This window comes from Globicephala melas, chromosome 3, assembly GCF_963455315.2.
Source record: "Globicephala melas chromosome 3, mGloMel1.2, whole genome shotgun sequence".
NCBI classification, from domain to species: Eukaryota; Metazoa; Chordata; class Mammalia; order Artiodactyla; family Delphinidae; genus Globicephala; species Globicephala melas.
The window spans coordinates 62,196,702-62,214,314 of record NC_083316.1 but is presented as its reverse complement, the minus strand read 5'-3'; the positions used below and the strand labels follow the sequence as shown (position 1 = coordinate 62,214,314).

Here is a 17,613-nt window from a genome sequence, read left to right as displayed (position 1 = left end):
AACCCTACACTTAAAACAACTAAAGAAAGAAGAACAAAGAAAACCCAAAGTCAGTAGAAGGAAAGAAATCATAAAGATCAGAGCAGAAATGAATGAAATAGAAACAAAGAAAACAATAGCAAAGATCAATAAAACTAAAAGCTGGTTCTCTGAGAAGATAAACAAAATTGGTAAACCCTTAGCCAGACACATCAAGAAAAAAAGGGAGAGGATGCAAATCAAAGTTAGAAATGAAAAAGGAGAAATGACAACTGACACTGCAGAAATACAAAGGATTATAAGAGACTACTGCAAACAACTATATGCCAATAAAATGGACAATCACGAAGAAATGGACAAATTCTTGGAAATGTACAATTTTCCAAGACTGAACCAGGAAGAATTAGAAAATATAAACAGTCCTATCACAAGTAATGAAATTGAAACTGTAATTAAAAATCTTCCAACAAACAAAAGTCCAGGACCAGATGGCTTCACAGGTGAATTCTATCAAACATTTAGAGAAGAACTAACACCCATCCTTCTCAAAGTCTTCCAAAAAATTGCAGAGGAAGGAATACTCCCAAACTCAATTTATGAGGCCACTATCGCCCTGATACCAAAACCAGATAAAGATACTACAAAAAAAGAAAATTACAGACCAATATCACTGATGAACATAGATGAAAAACTCCTGAACAAATAGTAGCAAACAGAATCCAACAGCACGTTAAAAGGATCACACACCATGATCAAGTGAGATTTATCCCTGGGATGCAAGGATTCTTCAATATGCGCAAATCAATCAATGTGATAAACCATGTTAACACATTGAAGAATAAAAACCATATGATCATCTCAATAGATGCAGAAAAAGCTTTTGACAAAGTTCAACACCCATTTATGATTAAAAAAAAAAACTCTCCAGAAAATGGGCATAGAGGGAACCTACCTCAACATAATAAAGGTCATATATGACAAACCCACAGCAAGCATCATACTCAGTGGTGAAAGCATTTCCACTAAGATCAGGAACAAGACAAGGATGTCCACTCTCACCACTGTTATTCAACATAGTTTTGAAAGTCCTAGCCACAGCAATCAGAGAAGAAAAAGAAAGAAAAGGAATACAAATTGGAAAACAAGAAGTAAAACTGTCACTGTTTGCAGATGACATGATACTATACACAGAAAATCCTAAAGGTGTCACCAGAAAGCTACTAGAACTAATCAGTGAATTTGGTAAGGTTGCAGGATACAAAATTAATGAACAGAAATCTCTGGCATTCCTATACACCAACAATGAAAAATCAGAAAGAGAAATTAAGGAAACACTCCCATTTACTGTTGCAACAAAAAGAATAAAATACCTAGGAATAAACCTACCTAAGGAGGCAAAAGAATTGTACTCAGAAAACTATAAAACACTGATGAAAGAAATCAAAGATGGGGCTTCCCTGGTGGCGCAGTGGTTGAGAGTCCGCCTGCCGATACAGGGGACATGGGTTCGTGCCCTGGTCCAGGAAGATCCCACATGCCGTGGAGCGGCTGGGCCCGTGAGCCATGGCTGCTGAGCCTGCGCGTCCAGAGACTGTGCTCTGCAACAGGAGAGGCCACAACAGTGAGAGACCCACGTACCGCAAAAAAAAAAAAAAAAAAACTATGATGAGATATCACCTCATGCCGGTCAGAATGGCCATTATCAAAAAATCTAGAAACAATAAATGCTGGAAAGGGTGTGGTGAAAAGGGAACCCTCATACACTGTTGGGGGGAATGTAAATTGATACAACCACTATGAAAAACAGTATGGAGGCTCCTTAGAAAACTAAAAATAGAATTACCATATGACCCAGCAATCCCACTACTGGGCATATACCCCACGAAAACCGTAATTCAAGAAGAGACATGTACCACAATGTTCATTGCAGCACTATTTACAATAGCCAGGACATGGAATCAACCTAAATGTCCATCGACAGATGAATGGATAAAGAAGATGTGGCACATATATACAATGGAATATTACTCAGCCATAAAAAGAAACGAAATTGAGTTACTTGTAGTGAGGTGGATGGACCTAGAGTCTGTCATACAGAGTGAAATAAGTCAGAGAAAAACAAATACTGTATGCTAACACATATATATGGAACCTGAAAAAAAAATGGTACTGATGAACCTAGTTGCAGGGCAGGAATAAAGAGACAGACATAGAAAATGGACTTGAGGACATGGGGTGGGAGGGCGAAGCTGGGGTGAAGTGAGAGTAGCATTGACATAGCATCGACATACGTACACTACTGAATGTAAAATAGTTGGCTGGTGGGGAGCAGCAGCATAGCACAGGGAGACTGGCTCGGTGCTTTGCGACGACCTAGAGGGGTGGGATAGGGAGGATAGGAGGGAGGCTCAAGAGGGAGGGGATATGGGGACATGTGTATGCATACGGCTGATTCGCTTTGTTGTGCAACAGAAACTAACACAGTACTTTGAATCAATTATACTCCAATAAAGATCTATTTTTTAAAAATCAGGTTGAATAGAAAAAGATAGAATAGTTGCTTGGCACCGAGTTATTTAAAAAAAAAAAAAACCTGCCTGACTGTAGCAGACTTCACATTCAACTCTGAGATTTGGGACTTCTTATGCTCAAAGCAAAAAAAAAAAAAAAAAAAAGCAGTCTGTAAGTGTCACATTACTTATAAGTTAAATGGAAACCAGATGTTCAGGAAGAGTAAAGCATTTTCTGGCTCTTAGACCTGAGAGAAATTTCTCCTTTGGGAGAAGGTAAGGTGGCAGCATCCTCAAAAACATCATTTTAGTAATAAAATGGTGGTTGTCTTATAGATGTTTCTTGAGACATTCTCTTTTATTCAAGCTAGGACCAGAGCATCAAAGTACATTTCAGTTCAAGTTATTACATGGGGCCCACACAGTGCAGTTGAAGCTCACAGCTCTATAGTGCCTAGTTCGAACCACAGTTTAAGTCGAGATGTAAGGACATCCAGACGTGAGACACCGTGTGACCCACTCCCATCTGGGTTCTCTAGCAGACATTGCTTAATCAATAATGCATTCTTCCCTGATGAATCTGGATATATCCTCAGTATTCTTAAATAGCTGTTAAAAACAGGACTTGGGTGTAAGACGTCTTTGTCATCTTGGAAATTCTAGAGGAAAAAACAGCCTCTATATCCTTTGACAATTTTCAATCAGGTCTTTGCTTAATGATGGGCCGATACCTGTACTCTGGCGACTGGAAGGATATTTTAATTGTTTTTATTAAAAACCAAATTTTATATTTTAAAATTATATATTTAAACCAAATTATATATTTAAAAATTCAGTTGGACAGAGGGGGAAATAACATCCTTTTATGAGAATTAAGAAGCCTAAATGGATTTAGACAGACAGACACCCCACTGCACATTCATGGAAGGAAGACTTGCAGAGAAGGAGGGCATGATGACGATGCAGTTGTTATCACTGTTATGACTTAGATGTTCTGTTAAAAAACAGATGATTGTGGGCCTGGTTGCACAACTCTGAGTACATTAAGAACCATTGAACTGTACAACGTAAATGAGTGATTTGTATGATATGTGAATTATTCTCAATAAAGCTGTTAAATACAGCAGAGATTTAATTGTTCAAAACATAGTTTCTCATTTTTCCCCAAAAAGCATCGCTGCCATATTCTTTAGACTCAGCACGTAAGTTCAAATTTGTGAATCATTGTTATGAGAAAGTTCTATGTGACTGTCACATGGTTGCTTGGTATTAGTTTGACCAAGTATGTGAATAGATAGTTCTATTATGTGAATAAAGAGTTCTATTGGAATCCTATTTGTAGTAACTTTTTAATATTTATGGTTTATACATCTTTTTATCAAGTATATCCTCTGCATGTATTTCCCCAAATGATAGAAAACAGTTTATTCTTACAGATAAAGAACCTGAAGTGATTCTTCAAGGTGTTACCAGCAGTTATTAACCCCAAATAGAACACCAGTGTCCTGACCCCTTTAATTACCCATATAAGGACTGAAATTATTTTCATGGATACATTTGTTTTTCGATTATATATTAATTAGCAAACACATTGGCTTTCCCTTTCTGTTATACCTGTAGCAGAAAAGATTACATTTAAAGAGTTATCGTAAAACTAAGATATTCATTGTATTTAGGACCTTGAATTTACTGAATCATGGAAAAGGAGGAAATTAAAATGAATTCATTTACTAGGTAAGATATGTAGGGCTTTTAATTGTGATTATAAGAAATATTTAGAACTGGGGAAAGAGGCCAATTTTATTATCTTCATTTTAATGTTAATAAGCAGTGTTTGTCAGGAGATAGCTCAGAGTCCAGCACAGTTATTTCTTTTGGATAGCTTTATCGAGCTTTATTCACATACCATATAATTCACCCCATTAAAATGTACAGTTCATTGATTTTTAAATAAATTCACAGGGTTGTACCACTGTCACTACAATCAAATGTAGAACATTTCCATCACCACAATAAAGAAACTCCATACACATTAGCAGTCACTCTCCATTTTCCCCTGACCCTCATAGCCCTAGGCAACCACTAACCTACTTTCTGTCTCTACAGATTTGCCTATTCTGAACATCTCATATAAATAGAATCATATAACATGCAGCACAGCTTATTTTAATATTTTAGGAAAATATGGAACATTTGCAGGAACAACTAAACTTGAGAAACCATTTCTCCCATGTTTAAGTCTAAATTGTGGGATAGGCCATTGATGCCATTTAAATTGGGGGTGAAATTGAGATCAACAGACGTAGAAAAATCTAATTTCAACACCACATGTTAGTTTGCTCTTTTGGTTGTTATGTTTAGAGATCCTCTGTTTGGAAATCTTTGTGTCTTTCACCAGTGGGTGTCAGCATCTGACTAAAGATGATGCCTCCAAGAGCTACTTCTGTAAATAACCTTGAAGCCAGTCGACCAAGGTCAATATCAACGTTATTTGAATTCTGCGTTCATTTATGTGATCACCTCAGAGTAAAAATTTGTAACAAATCACCTGAACCATATGCTATTTTAACCATTAGATAGCTTTAAAAGATTAAAATGTCATCACTTTTACTGAATTTAAACTCTGATTTTTTAAAACATATTTACTTGGAATCACCCACTTTGAGAGTTACGTGATAGAGCTTATATTCTAAAGACTGGGCTAAGGGGTGAATTTGAATTTTTTTACGATAACATTTTAATGCCTTATGCTAGCAAATATAGAGATGTTAAGAAATGGTGCTCTGATTAGCCTTGTCATTTGATTAGCCCTGACATGGATAATCAATTGCATTAGGCAATTAAATGCTGAGACCTTCGTTTGTTTAACGTGTTTTATGCTATGCTGACTACTTTCATCTCCCATTCTCCTTGTAGGATATCTTCTAGGTAGTGAAGATTACTATTCCCATGAGCGCTGTACGTTAATCAACGCTCTGAATGTTACACGATGTGCTCTTGATTTTCGAGATGGTGAAGAAGTTGCAACAGGGTATAAAAATATGTATTCAACAAATGTATTTACTGAAAGGGCTACAACCCTCATAACTAACCACCCACCAGAGAAGGTAAGTCTTGCTTTTTTATTGATATCAAAATTGTGTGAAGATAGCATCTCTTCAGGTGAATATAGGAAAAGGCCATTGTCCTTTAGGGAAAAACCTAATAAATACTAGCGGAGTCACTTTCAAGTTCTAGAGTACCTCAGTATCAGCTGAGAATCTTGTTAAAAATAGAAATTCCTGGAGCCCACCTCTAAAAGTCTGATTTATTAAGTCTGGGAAAAATCCATATGTCAATATTTTAAGGAAACTCAAGGGTGATTCTGCTGCACGCGGTCCCCAGATCACACTTTGAGGAATGCTGTGCATATAGTGTTTCAGTACAAATATAGTTTAATTATTTTAGTGTCCTGTGTGGAGGTGTGGTAATGAGTAAATTGACTTTTTCAAAAAATGTTAGGCTTATGTACAAGATGAGGCATTATTATGGCAAACTTTCTGTTAGGTATCCACAAACTTAAGGTTCAGGGCAAGTTCCCTAACTTTGTATTTCCCAGCCCTCCTCTAAGGTTATTTTGGCTCTTCTAAATATTCTGCATTCGCATGTTTATTTAGAAGCAGCTGGCCAATTTCTACAAAAAAAAAAAAAAAAAGTACCTGCTTGCATTTGGATTTCATTGAATCTGTGGACCAACTTGGGGACAATGACATCTTAACAATATTGAGCCTTCTAATCTATAAACACGGTACACTGATGAGCCTGTTTATCACATCGACCATACTGAAGCTAGTTGTATATGTCATGTGCTGAAATCTTTTGACTTATTTACAGATAAAAGTAGAAAAGAGTCTGAATAGCCTTGACATTTGTTGTTGTCGTTGTTCATCTGGAGTTAACCTCCTGAACTCAAGTTCAAGCTGAATTCTCTGGATTTAGCTTATAAATGCCTTTAAATCAGATATTTGTGTTCTCAGATATTGGGCTCAAAATATGGCTTGATTAAGAACTGTATTAACATGCCCTCGAAATTAGACCTTCAATAGGACTCTAACACAGCAAATTACAGAACGTGTGGTGTCATCCAGTTTTTCCAGTTTCCTGCGCTTTGCCTCCTTGGCGGTTACTGAAGGTCCTCAGTGCAGATCACCATTTGAATTCCTGTTTAGATACCTGTTCAGACTTGGTACCTGGCTCCTGACTCCGTTTTTGACATAGTTTCTTCCTGCCTACCCTAACATGGCATTGAGTGGCCTTCCTGGTGTCTGTCCTCAGCTTTGCCCCACTTTTGGCTTTTTTGTACTCTTTCATGCTGACCTGTTGGAGTGGCCATGCTTGCTGTGGAACATGGAAGAAATTGGAATATTCTCTCAAATATGTAGACATATGCAGATTTTAAATCTAGATGTATTCAGGTAGTTTGACAGATAACTGCTAGGTAGTTGGCTTAAGTTCTCAGTTTTCTTCTGTATGTTTGGCATGTTATAGATGAGGTTAAAAACCCCAAAGAACAAGACAAGGTCTTGAGGGAACTGTGGTCCTTGTCCTGTCCTTTGAAGTTTGAGGTGGGCATCATTTTTCAGGTAAGCAAACTGGCTTAGAGAAATGAGGTAACTTGTTCAAGGTCACAGAATCAGAAACTGCACTGTTTAACTCCAGAGCTCAGTGCACTTAACAAGCCTCCCTAGTTGACAGTTTATATCCCAGACCAGCGACTATGAGCCCCAGTTTGTGACTCAGCTTGATGGTTCCAGCATACAATACAATGACAGTATATTGGGATCATCTGGAAAGCTTGGACGAAATACCACTTCCAAATATTGTGATTTATCGGTCCGGGGTGGGACCCTATCACTGGTATTTAATTATCCCTCCGCCCCTACCTCCAACCAGTGATTCTGATGTGCAGTCACTATCGATTCCTCTCAAGCACAGAGAAGCAAGCAGAAGCCAGCTGCCCTTTACAAGTTCACAATATACCACTCTTTAATCATGCAACAAGTATAAGATGTCTACAATAAAAATTTGTTTCCATTAAGGAACAATAGAGTATTCTCTCCCAGTGCCCATAACATTAATCAAATAAGAGGAAGCACCTGGGGTGAAATCATTCCTGGTGGGTGGGCTGTCTTAACTGGTGTAGGGGGAGAAGGCTCAGGAACTGAGGAAAACTGTAGGCCCTAAGAGCTCACAAGCCACCCACACCCGTGTGATTAGTATGGTGCTGCTCATAGGTAATATGGAAATTGCTGGGTGAGAGGTGGTCATTTTCCTACAGCGACTGAAATGTTCCAAAGCAGTAGCCAGCCTTTTCAGCATCCCCAAAGTCAAGTTTGAAGCATAGACATAAATGAATGAAATAATCAATAGCTGAGTAATAGCCCCAGAAAGTTTAAGACGGCAGATGCCAATGTTTATAGTTTCAATTCTCAATGAAAGTACGCAGCACACCAATTACAGGACTTTCATCATTTTATTCCAACATTGAATCTAATTCTGTTCTAACTTCTCTGTGCTATCTACAGACTGTAACATAGGCAACTTGCTCTAAGATGGAAATCATTAAAGAAATACACACAAAGTATCCACAAGCTGACTTAAAAATGTGTCTGTTTTAAAGAGCACTTGGGGAAAAAAAGCATATGGAGCTATTTTGTAACAGAAACACAGTTGGTGCTGGAATCAGGGAGATATTGCTAATAACCATTGCACAGTGTTAAGAAGGAATGTCTTTTCTCCTTTTTCTACAGGGTAATTCCCTTAGTACTAATACTACAATGTGAAAGTAACACATTCACAAAATATCGTTTGGTTAAAAATAGCCCCCCTCGGGCTTCCCTGGTGGCGCAGTGGTTGAGAGTCCGCCTGCCAATGCAGGGGACATGGGTTCGTGCCCCGGTCCGGGAAGATCCCACATGCCGCGGAGCAGCTGGGCCCGTGAGCCATGGCTGCTGAGCCTGCGCGTCCGGAGCCTGTGCTCCACAATGGGAGAGGCCACAACAGTGAGAGGCCTGCGGACCTCAAAAAAAAAAAAAAAAAAAATAGCCCCCCTCAAAACTTTGCAGAATAAAAATAAATGTTTTCTCCCATACCTCATCTACTAGCAGCTTCTTAAAACAAATGTGACTTTCTAGTGGTAGACACTTACCTTTTCCTGTCACAATTTGGAAAGAAATGTCTTAATCTGGAAGTCAAAGAGAATAACACTTTAAAAACATATCATATGCTTTTTAAAAAGTTATACTTTAAATTAGGGAAATGTACTAAAGAAATGAATTTAAGGCTTTCTTCCTTACTGGAATTAGCATAATGAGAAAGGGAAATAAACCCTTAGCACCATTTTAATATGCTAATAACTTTAGGTTATAATGTCATACTTTTACTTAATACCTAAACATTTGGTCGTGATTCACATTTAGGATTCCAATTTACAGACCTAAAGAAAGGCGTACAGCTAGGGTTGGTGTAAAAGTGGCAGCTGTAACTGGGTTGGTGAGAGCAGAGATCTGGACCCAAGAAAGACCAAGGGAGAGATCAAGGTCCTGCGCAAACCCAGAGATCTATGGAGTTCAAACTCGGGTCCAGGACTTTGGTGTTTTGAATCAGGATGTCAGTAAGGTCAGAATGGGCCTGAAAGTCTCCAAAGGCCAAGGCTCCATTAGGTTGGAACGCAAGTCAGTAGACAGCATACTAATAATGAGCCCATCCCCAGGATGGCAGCTGCTTGCTTTGGGCTAACAGTGAGCTGAGGTTGGCAGGTGTGGGGAAATTGGCTACAGCTGTTTACTGGGAGGGTCTTAGGACAAGAGGCTGAAGGCAGGTTCCTGACTGTGGTGGAGAACCTGAGGGCCCGAGTTAATTGTTCTTTCCACTGGGGTACCATGTGGTACTAAGAAGAATACTCTGTTAATTTTTTTTTTTCAATTTAAAAGTAGTATAGAAATGTTTCACATCTAGCACTGTTGGCAAATGAGTTGTTCCATGAATAAAGTTCACCTTGTGAGAACTGAAACTTTATTTTTACAATATTGGATGGAAATACTCTAAAATGTGGTACATCGGTCCTCACCTCATTAAATGGGCTACACTGTTTATCATTCTGACTCCTGGTGACCCAGAGCCATACCGATGTGTGCAAGGATGTTTGCCCATACACTAAATGGTCCTAGATCACTGCTGATGAAATGGGAAAAAGACAACTTGTTTTGTTCAAGAATCACCTTTACCTGTGAGTCTAGTTGGCAGGTAGCACGAGACCTTTGCGGGGCCTGTAACAGTCATAGGCCAGGGAAGACTGCATCTCCCAGGGGTTGTTTTCATTTTCTCTTCTCAGTTATGCCCCTTCTGTTTGAACTAACAGGAGCCTGACCACTGGATAAATGGGGGAATTGTTGTAGTATTATCATTTTAATCCCTCAAGAGCAACGGTCATGTCTTCAACCACTAAAGAATAATTACAGGAAAGGTTTTCAGGTAATTTCTTGCTATATTTAACGAAGTGTGTAGAATGATTTCCACACTGAATATTTATAAGACCCTTTAATGATGGTCCCAGAAACATTATTTTTTCCCCAGAGTGGTTATGAGATCTCTCCTCCACCACCCTCCCCAGCTATCGCCTCCAGGGATCACTTGTTGGCTGGAAATGACCTGCCTTCCTTCCCCTTTCTCTCCTTAATGACGGGAGCTGCCGAGTTGCCCATAATGGCCTGGGTGAGCACTTTCTCCTGAAACAGTGAGCTCCCTTTTTCATTTCTCCACCCCTGTCCACTGTAGAGAATCCAGACCAGGGTCACAAAGTCTTATGTTTACAAGGGCCAGGCTGCTACCCTAAATAAATGAAGTCATTCAGGTAGGACAGTGGGGAGAGTAGAAAATAAGAGAGCCCTTGGGGGAGGCCGGGGGTCTCTGTTTCTCATACTCCAGCCATTTGTTGTCAGATGGAGTGTGGACCTGGAGTTGTCAGAAGTTCTGATTTTTCAAGAAAATAAAAAAACTAAACAAAACAGGTTTTCATGTGACATTTCCTGATTTTTAAAACTTTATGTGGGTTGCAAATTGTTGTAGCTTTCCAATTTTTAATCCGTCCCCATCCAGACCTTGGCTGGTGGCTGGGGCATGGGCTTGGTCTAGTGCTGAAGATCCAGACGGCGGTTCCCACTGTGGAACCTCACTGCGCTGGCAGGTCCCGGATGTCCCTGCACATCCTTTCCCCTCCGAACATCTTAGCCCAGGGTTCTTCCTCCCCACCTGGGCGGGGCATCTGCTGGGATTCCCTTCACCATGGTCTGGAGGAACATGGACTTTTCAGTGTGACTTGTGTGGCTGGAGGAGAACGCACGTGTGTCAAGGAGCAGCAGAGGCAGAGCTAAAGCCTGTCAAAGTGGTTAGTGTTGCCTTTTGGAGTTGGAATTTGGAATGTGTTCCCATGGAAACAACGTACAAACGAAGCCTAGGGTCTACATCATCATGGTTTTTATTCCATCACCTGCCTCCTTAGTAAAATAGGTTTTAAAGTGATGTCGTTGATATTGAACAGCCATTTTGAACATTTTGATTTTTGGGCAAAGGTGTTTCTAAGTTCCAAAGATCTGAACTAAAAATACTGTCTTGGGTGTCTATTTGAGTTCTATATATGTATACCCATTACTGTATCACAGTGATGTGTAATATGTAATTTAAAACAATTTATCAACAGTAATGAATGAAATATGAGCCCACCTCCCAGTCTGCATTCTAACTTTTCCCCATTCCTTTATGAGATTTAAATGCCTCAAATACTCCAACAGAATTAGGTTTTTACTCTTGGGTTGAGCCAGTTGTTGTCTCTTTGAGGGTTTTCAATTCATTAAAGAATTCTATAGGAGCACAGTGAAGAGAGCCTTCAGAAAGACTCATTAAGAGGAAGAGGCTGACGCAGAATATCATTAACATTAAATTCTGTAAATTGGGTAAGAGGTGAAATGAATCAATGTATCATACTCCTTAGTTTCCAGGAATTAAATTGGCCTTATGTTTGGTCCTAGATCAAAGACTAGCAAGGCATGGTGTTCACTTGTTTTCTTCTAAAAATATAAACAATCCTTAAACCTCTCCTAAAAGGTGGTAACTTATTTTTCAGCTAAAGCAGAAAGCCAACCCATCTATTGGGACATAGCCACACTGCAATAGCGGGGTTTCCAATAGGAAATTGCTCTGCAATTAATACGAACTTGTGCAAGTCATATAACCTTTCTAAGCCTCAGTTAACTTACCTGTAAAATGGGTGTAGCAAGGTGGTTTTGAGTATTACATGAGACAGAATTATTGGTATTATTATTATTATTTGTTTGGATCAGAGCTTTCTAGGCCATTTTAGAACTCAAGATTTTATTTTCATAAAATTCACCCATTTAAAGTACACAATTCAATAGTAAATTCACAGAGTTGTGCGACCATCACCACAGTCTAAGTTTAGAACATTTTCACCGCCCCCAAAAGAAGTCTTGTACCTGTTAGAAGTCACTCATCCCTCCTCTCACCCACAACTCCCTACAGCTTCAGGCAACCACTAATCTACTTTCTGTTTCCATAGATTTGCCTATTCTGGACATTTTATATGAATGGAATCATACAAAACGTGATCTTTGTGATTGGTTTCTGTCACTTAACATAAAGTTTTCAAGGTGCATCTATGTTGTAGGATGTGTCAGTACTTCATTCCTTTTTACGGCTGCGTCATATTCCTTTTATTGCTGTCTATTGCTGAAAATATACCACATTTTGTTAATCCATTCATCAACCGGTGGACATTTAGTTGTTTCCACTTTTGGGCTATTATGAATAATGCCACTGTGATCATCCATGTACAAGTTTTCGTGTGGATTTATGCTTTTGTTTTTCTAGGGATGGAAATGCTGACTCATATGGTAACTATATCTTTAACAATTTCAGGAACTGCCAAGTTGTTTTTCAAACTGGCTGCACCACTTTACATCCCCATCAGCAATGAATGAGGGTTTCAGTTTTTCCACATCCTCACCAACACATCTGATTTTCCATTTTTAAAATTATAACCCTCCTAGTGGGTGTGAAGTGGTATGTCAGTGTGGTTTTTATTTGCATTTCCCTAATGACTAATGATGCAGAGCATCTTTTCATGTGCTTGTTGGCCATTTGTATATCTCCTTTGGAGAGACATCTATTCAGATTCTTTGCCCATTTTGTAGCTGGGTTAATTGAGTTTTATTATTGAGTTGTAAGCGTTCTTAATATATTCTAGATACAAGTCCCTTATCTGATATATGACTTACAAATATTTCTAACCCAGTTTGTGGGTTGTCTGAATATTACTTTTATTAACTGATAAATCTGGGCTTCTCTCTATATATTTAATACTTCCAAGCCCTCTTAACTGATTTGCACAAACTCTCTTTCCAGCCTCTGTTTCTCTACCTTGCTCTCCAGTCTGTCCACGAGCCCCTTCAGGTCCCCGAGGAATACCTGAAGCCATACGACTTTATCCAAGATAAGAATAGGCATTACTATGCAGGAATGGTGTCCCTTATGGATGAAGCAGTGGGAAATGTCACCACAGCCTTAAAGAGCCGTGGGCTCTGGAACAACACGGTGTTCATCTTCTCCACAGGTAAGTCCGTCGATAGGAAAATCATCTCTTGGCAGAGCCTAGGACATAGTATTCAATAAATGGAATGAAGATAAATTGGAGCATTTAAAAGTTCCTTATTAAAATAAATGCTAACTGCAAGAGTGGAGACATCATAATAATGGATAGAAAAATGTATCTAAGGAAAAAGAATTATGAGCCTTCTGTCTTCCTTCAGATATCAAAATATTCTGGGAGTATGCTTGAAAACAAGCTCTCAGTAACTGAGTAAGTATGAGTGGGCAACACTCCTATGCAGGGCAGCTGGGCAGTGAATCCCTGGACTGACTTGTTCCCAACAATGTCTACAGCCCAGGCATCCTCTATGAAGAGGACTTCCGCTGACTAGAGGGGTCTCTGTATCAGTGCAGAGGCAGATGGTGACGTTATGAAGACACTTAAGAAATGGAACCATTTAAATCTAGGCTAGAGTCTCCAAGTATAGATTCTTTTATATTAAAATTTTCTGACAATAAAGTCATATATCACTGATTATAGAAAAAACAAAAGGAGGGAGAAAAATTTTTTGAAAAATCATTTTCATTATGGCAATGTCATTCTGATTCCTAATCTGTTATATATATGTGGTTTTTTCCCCCTTCTCATTAGACATAGTTTTCTAAAATTTCCCTATGATGTGCTTTGGGTGTAGATCGCGGTTTATTCATTATGCTGAGTATTCAGAGAGCACTTTCCATCTGAAAATGCAGATCCTTTTGTTATGGGAAATTTCCTTGTGTTCTTTATTTCAGAATTGTTTGGCCCTCCATCCCTCCTTTCTCCTATTCTCTCTGTACAAAACTCCTGTTATTTGGGTATTGGGTCAATCCCCTAATTTTCTAGGTTTTTTTCCTCCCCTATTTCTTTTTCTTCTACTACTTGGGAAATTTCCTTATCATTATTCTCTAATCATTCTATTGAATTCATTGCAACTGCCATTTTTTTCAAGTCTATTTTATTTTTTTATTGGAGCATAATTGCTTTACAGTGTTGTGTTAGTTTCTGCTATAGAGCAAAGTGAATCAACTATATGTATACGTATATCCCCTCCCTTGAGCCTCCCTCCCACCCCGCTGCCATCCCACCCCTCTAGGTCATCACAGAGCACCGAGCTGAGCTCCCTGTGCTATGCAGCAGCTTCTCACTAGCTATCTGTTTTACACATGGTAGTGTATATATGTCAATGCTACTCTCTCAATTCGTCTCACCCTTCCCTTCCCCGCCTGTGTCCACAAGTCCGTTCTCTACCTCTGCGTCTCTTTTCCTGCCCTGCAAATATGTTCATCGGTACCATTTTTCTAGATTCCATATATATGCGTTAATATACGATATTCATTTTTCTCTTTCTGACTTACTTCACTCTGTATGACAGACTCTAGGTTCATCCACATCACTACAAATGACCCAATTTCATTACTTTTTATGTCTGGTAATATTCCATTGTATATACGTACCACATCTTCTTTATCCATTCATCTGTAGATGGACATTTAGGTTGTTTCCATATCCTGGCTATTGTAAATAGTGCTGCAATGAACATTGGGGTACATGTATATTTTTTTGTTTTTTATTTTATTATTATTTATTTATTTATTTTTGGCTGCATTGGGTCTTTGTTGCTGCACGTGGGCTTTCTCTAGTTACGGCCAGCGGGGCTCCTCTTCATTGCGGTGCCCGGGCTTCTCGTTGCTGTGGCTTCTCTTGTTGTGGAGCACAGGCTCTAGGCGTGCGGGCTTCAGTAGTTGTAGCATGTGGGCTCAGTAGTTGCAGCACGCAGGCTCAGTAGTTGTGGCGTGCTGGCTGTAGGGTGCATGGGCTTCAGTAGTTGTGGCGCGCGGGCTAAGTAGTTGTGGCTTGTGGGCTCTAGAGCGCAGGCTCAGTAGTTGTGGTGCACAGGCTTAGTTGCTCCGCAGCATGTGGGATCTTCCTGGATCAGGGATCGAACACGTGTCCCCTGCATTGGCCAGCGGTTTCTCAACCACTGCGCCACCAGGAAAGTCTCTGGGGTACATGTATCTTTTTGAATTATGTTTTTCTCAGGGCATATGCCCAGTCGCAGCAACCACCGTATTTTTTAATTGTCAAAAACTCTTTCCTGTTTTCTGATAACTCCTTTTTTGTAAAGTTTGTTTTTATTTTATAAATGTAATAATTTATTTCTCCAAAGCCTGTGCTCTTAACCATTAATTTTGTATAATATATATGTGAATGTGAATGTGTATGTAGGTATGTTTATACCTATACATATATGTGTGTATTAGGTATACACATACATGTATTTTTTTTTACTTTTTAAAAAATTTTTGTCAGAGTATAGTTGCTTCACAATATTGTATATATTTTTAAGTTTGCTTGTACTCCCAACTTTGTCTCTTTCTCTTCTAAGGTCATTTGTATCTTTGTTTTGGTCTGTCTTTCATGAAGGAGGCTTTTTCAGACCCCTAGTGATCCTTGGCTAAAACCCAAAAATTTGATTGGAAACTCGAAGGGTGAGGTCAGGACTTGTCATCTGGTAAGTTTTACTGTAAAGTGACTGTGTGAGAAGTATGAGGGGACACGTTGAGGAATTAATCTGGGTATTCTACTTATAGATTTTTAAAAGAGTTGTTTTGTTTTGTTTTGCTTGTAATTAGGCATGGTTATGGAACGTAGCATTTACTGAGTACTTACCATGTGTGGGACATGGTTCTAAGTGCTTTACATGAATAAGTTCAGTTAATCCTCACAGTAATTCTCTGGGGACTCTTATTATCCCATCTTGCAGATGTGAGAACTGAAGCACAAAGAGGCTAAGTAACTTGCCTAAGGTCACTCAGCCAGGCAGAGTGAGGTGTCACCCTTTCTGCCTCTGACACGATGATCTGGAAGTTCTTACTGGACCTCAAGATATAGCAGTGCTTTCCCCGAGGTGTGCTGCAATTTTGATTTGTTGAGAAGCCTCGGCAGGGCCGGGGTAGCATCCACCCTGACCAGCCTTTTTCAGTTGCTTTAGTGCTATACAAATACTATAATTTTCTAAGTGTGTCCCGCTGTGAAAAAGGTTGAGTATAGATAACATATGTTTTCCCCAAAAAACTTACCCTTCAGAAAAGAGGGCAATATCTTATACTTAAGTCCTTACAAGTTCTCTCATAGTCCGAGAGTCGTTTTCAATTTCCTTTATTTTGAACAGCCTGGTAAAGCACTTTGATCAGTGCTGGTACTGAATGCTTATAGAGGTCACTGGAAAGAATCAATTAAAAAGGAGTCCAAGACGTTTAATACTGATTTAGTAATTATTCCTGGGAAATGACCTCACTGTTTCAAGAATTGGAAGTTGTAAGTTTGTGAAACAAGCCTTTGTTGTAGATATCACAATTATACAATTTAAGGATAAATTATATCCTGAAATGAACGTATACATGGATTGATGTATCATACATAGACTGAGAAGTACTCAGACAGAAGTGAAAATCGTAGCTCTGGAAAACTGTTAAACGTCTCAGGGTGGCTCCTGTGACAACAGATACTGATGTCAAGTGTGCATGGGGAGAGGTTTTTTCATAATAAGTGGGGGTGGAAAACAATATTTTAAGATCTGTATATCTCTTTTATTATATGATTTCAAATGTTTATACATAGACATATTTTAAATAGATAGTTGACTATTTCATAAATACCCATAATACTTATTCAAGTCGGCAAAAATAATTTTTGGAGCTTTACACTGAGAAAATGGGAATTACCTTATAATTGGGTTGCCCTATTCTGACAGTTTGATATATTAATAGATATATTAGTCTTGGACCATCTTTGCTTTGTTGAGCTAAATCCAACTTTATAGCGTGTATGTATTTTAATTATACTGCTGGATTCAGTTGGCTAGGGTTTTATTTAGAAGATTTGCATTGATTTAAAAGTAAAAGTGGAGTAGGTGGTTTCTTTTCTCCCTGTTGGGTTTTGTTGTATTGGTTACACACATGTCGTAAAATACTTTGGAAGTTTTTCCATCTTTTTCTATGCTCTGGAACACTTTGCAGATGGTTTGAAAGATCCCTCTGGTAAGCTGGTCCCTGGAACCGTTTTAGGAGGCTTAAAAAAATTATCTCCATAGTTTAAATTTTTTGCTTAATTATATCTAGGGGTGTGGGTCTTTAAAATATTTTTAAATTAATTTTGCCTGAAATACAGTGAGCCCTTTGATCTGCATGCTGAGATTATTTTTCACTCCAGGAAGTCTTCCTTGTTCATATTTTAGCTTATTGCTTTTGTTCTGTTTGATTTAATTCTCAAAAATGGCTTTAATTAGTAGGTGGAATTACTGACTCAGCTTTTCTTTCATCAGTTTCCGTTTTTCATCCTTTTTCTCAGTCTGCTGGAGCTCTTTTGCATTACCAGTTAGACATTTGTGCAGTTTTAATGCTGCTCTTTAATATCTCCAGTGGAGATTACTATTGATAG

General features: G+C 38.8%; 1 protein-coding gene across 1 annotated transcript in view; it reads left to right on the top strand.

Moving 5' to 3' along the window:
• ARSB (arylsulfatase B) overlaps positions 1-17,613 on the top strand; it is a 186,178-nt gene that overhangs the window by 24,392 nt on the left and 144,173 nt on the right. Inside the window, exons 3-4 of the mRNA XM_030846513.3 lie at positions 5,406-5,596; positions 12,948-13,155. Of these exons, the coding sequence (XP_030702373.2) occupies positions 5,406-5,596; positions 12,948-13,155 (399 nt within the window). The remainder of the gene's footprint in view (positions 1-5,405; positions 5,597-12,947; positions 13,156-17,613) is intronic.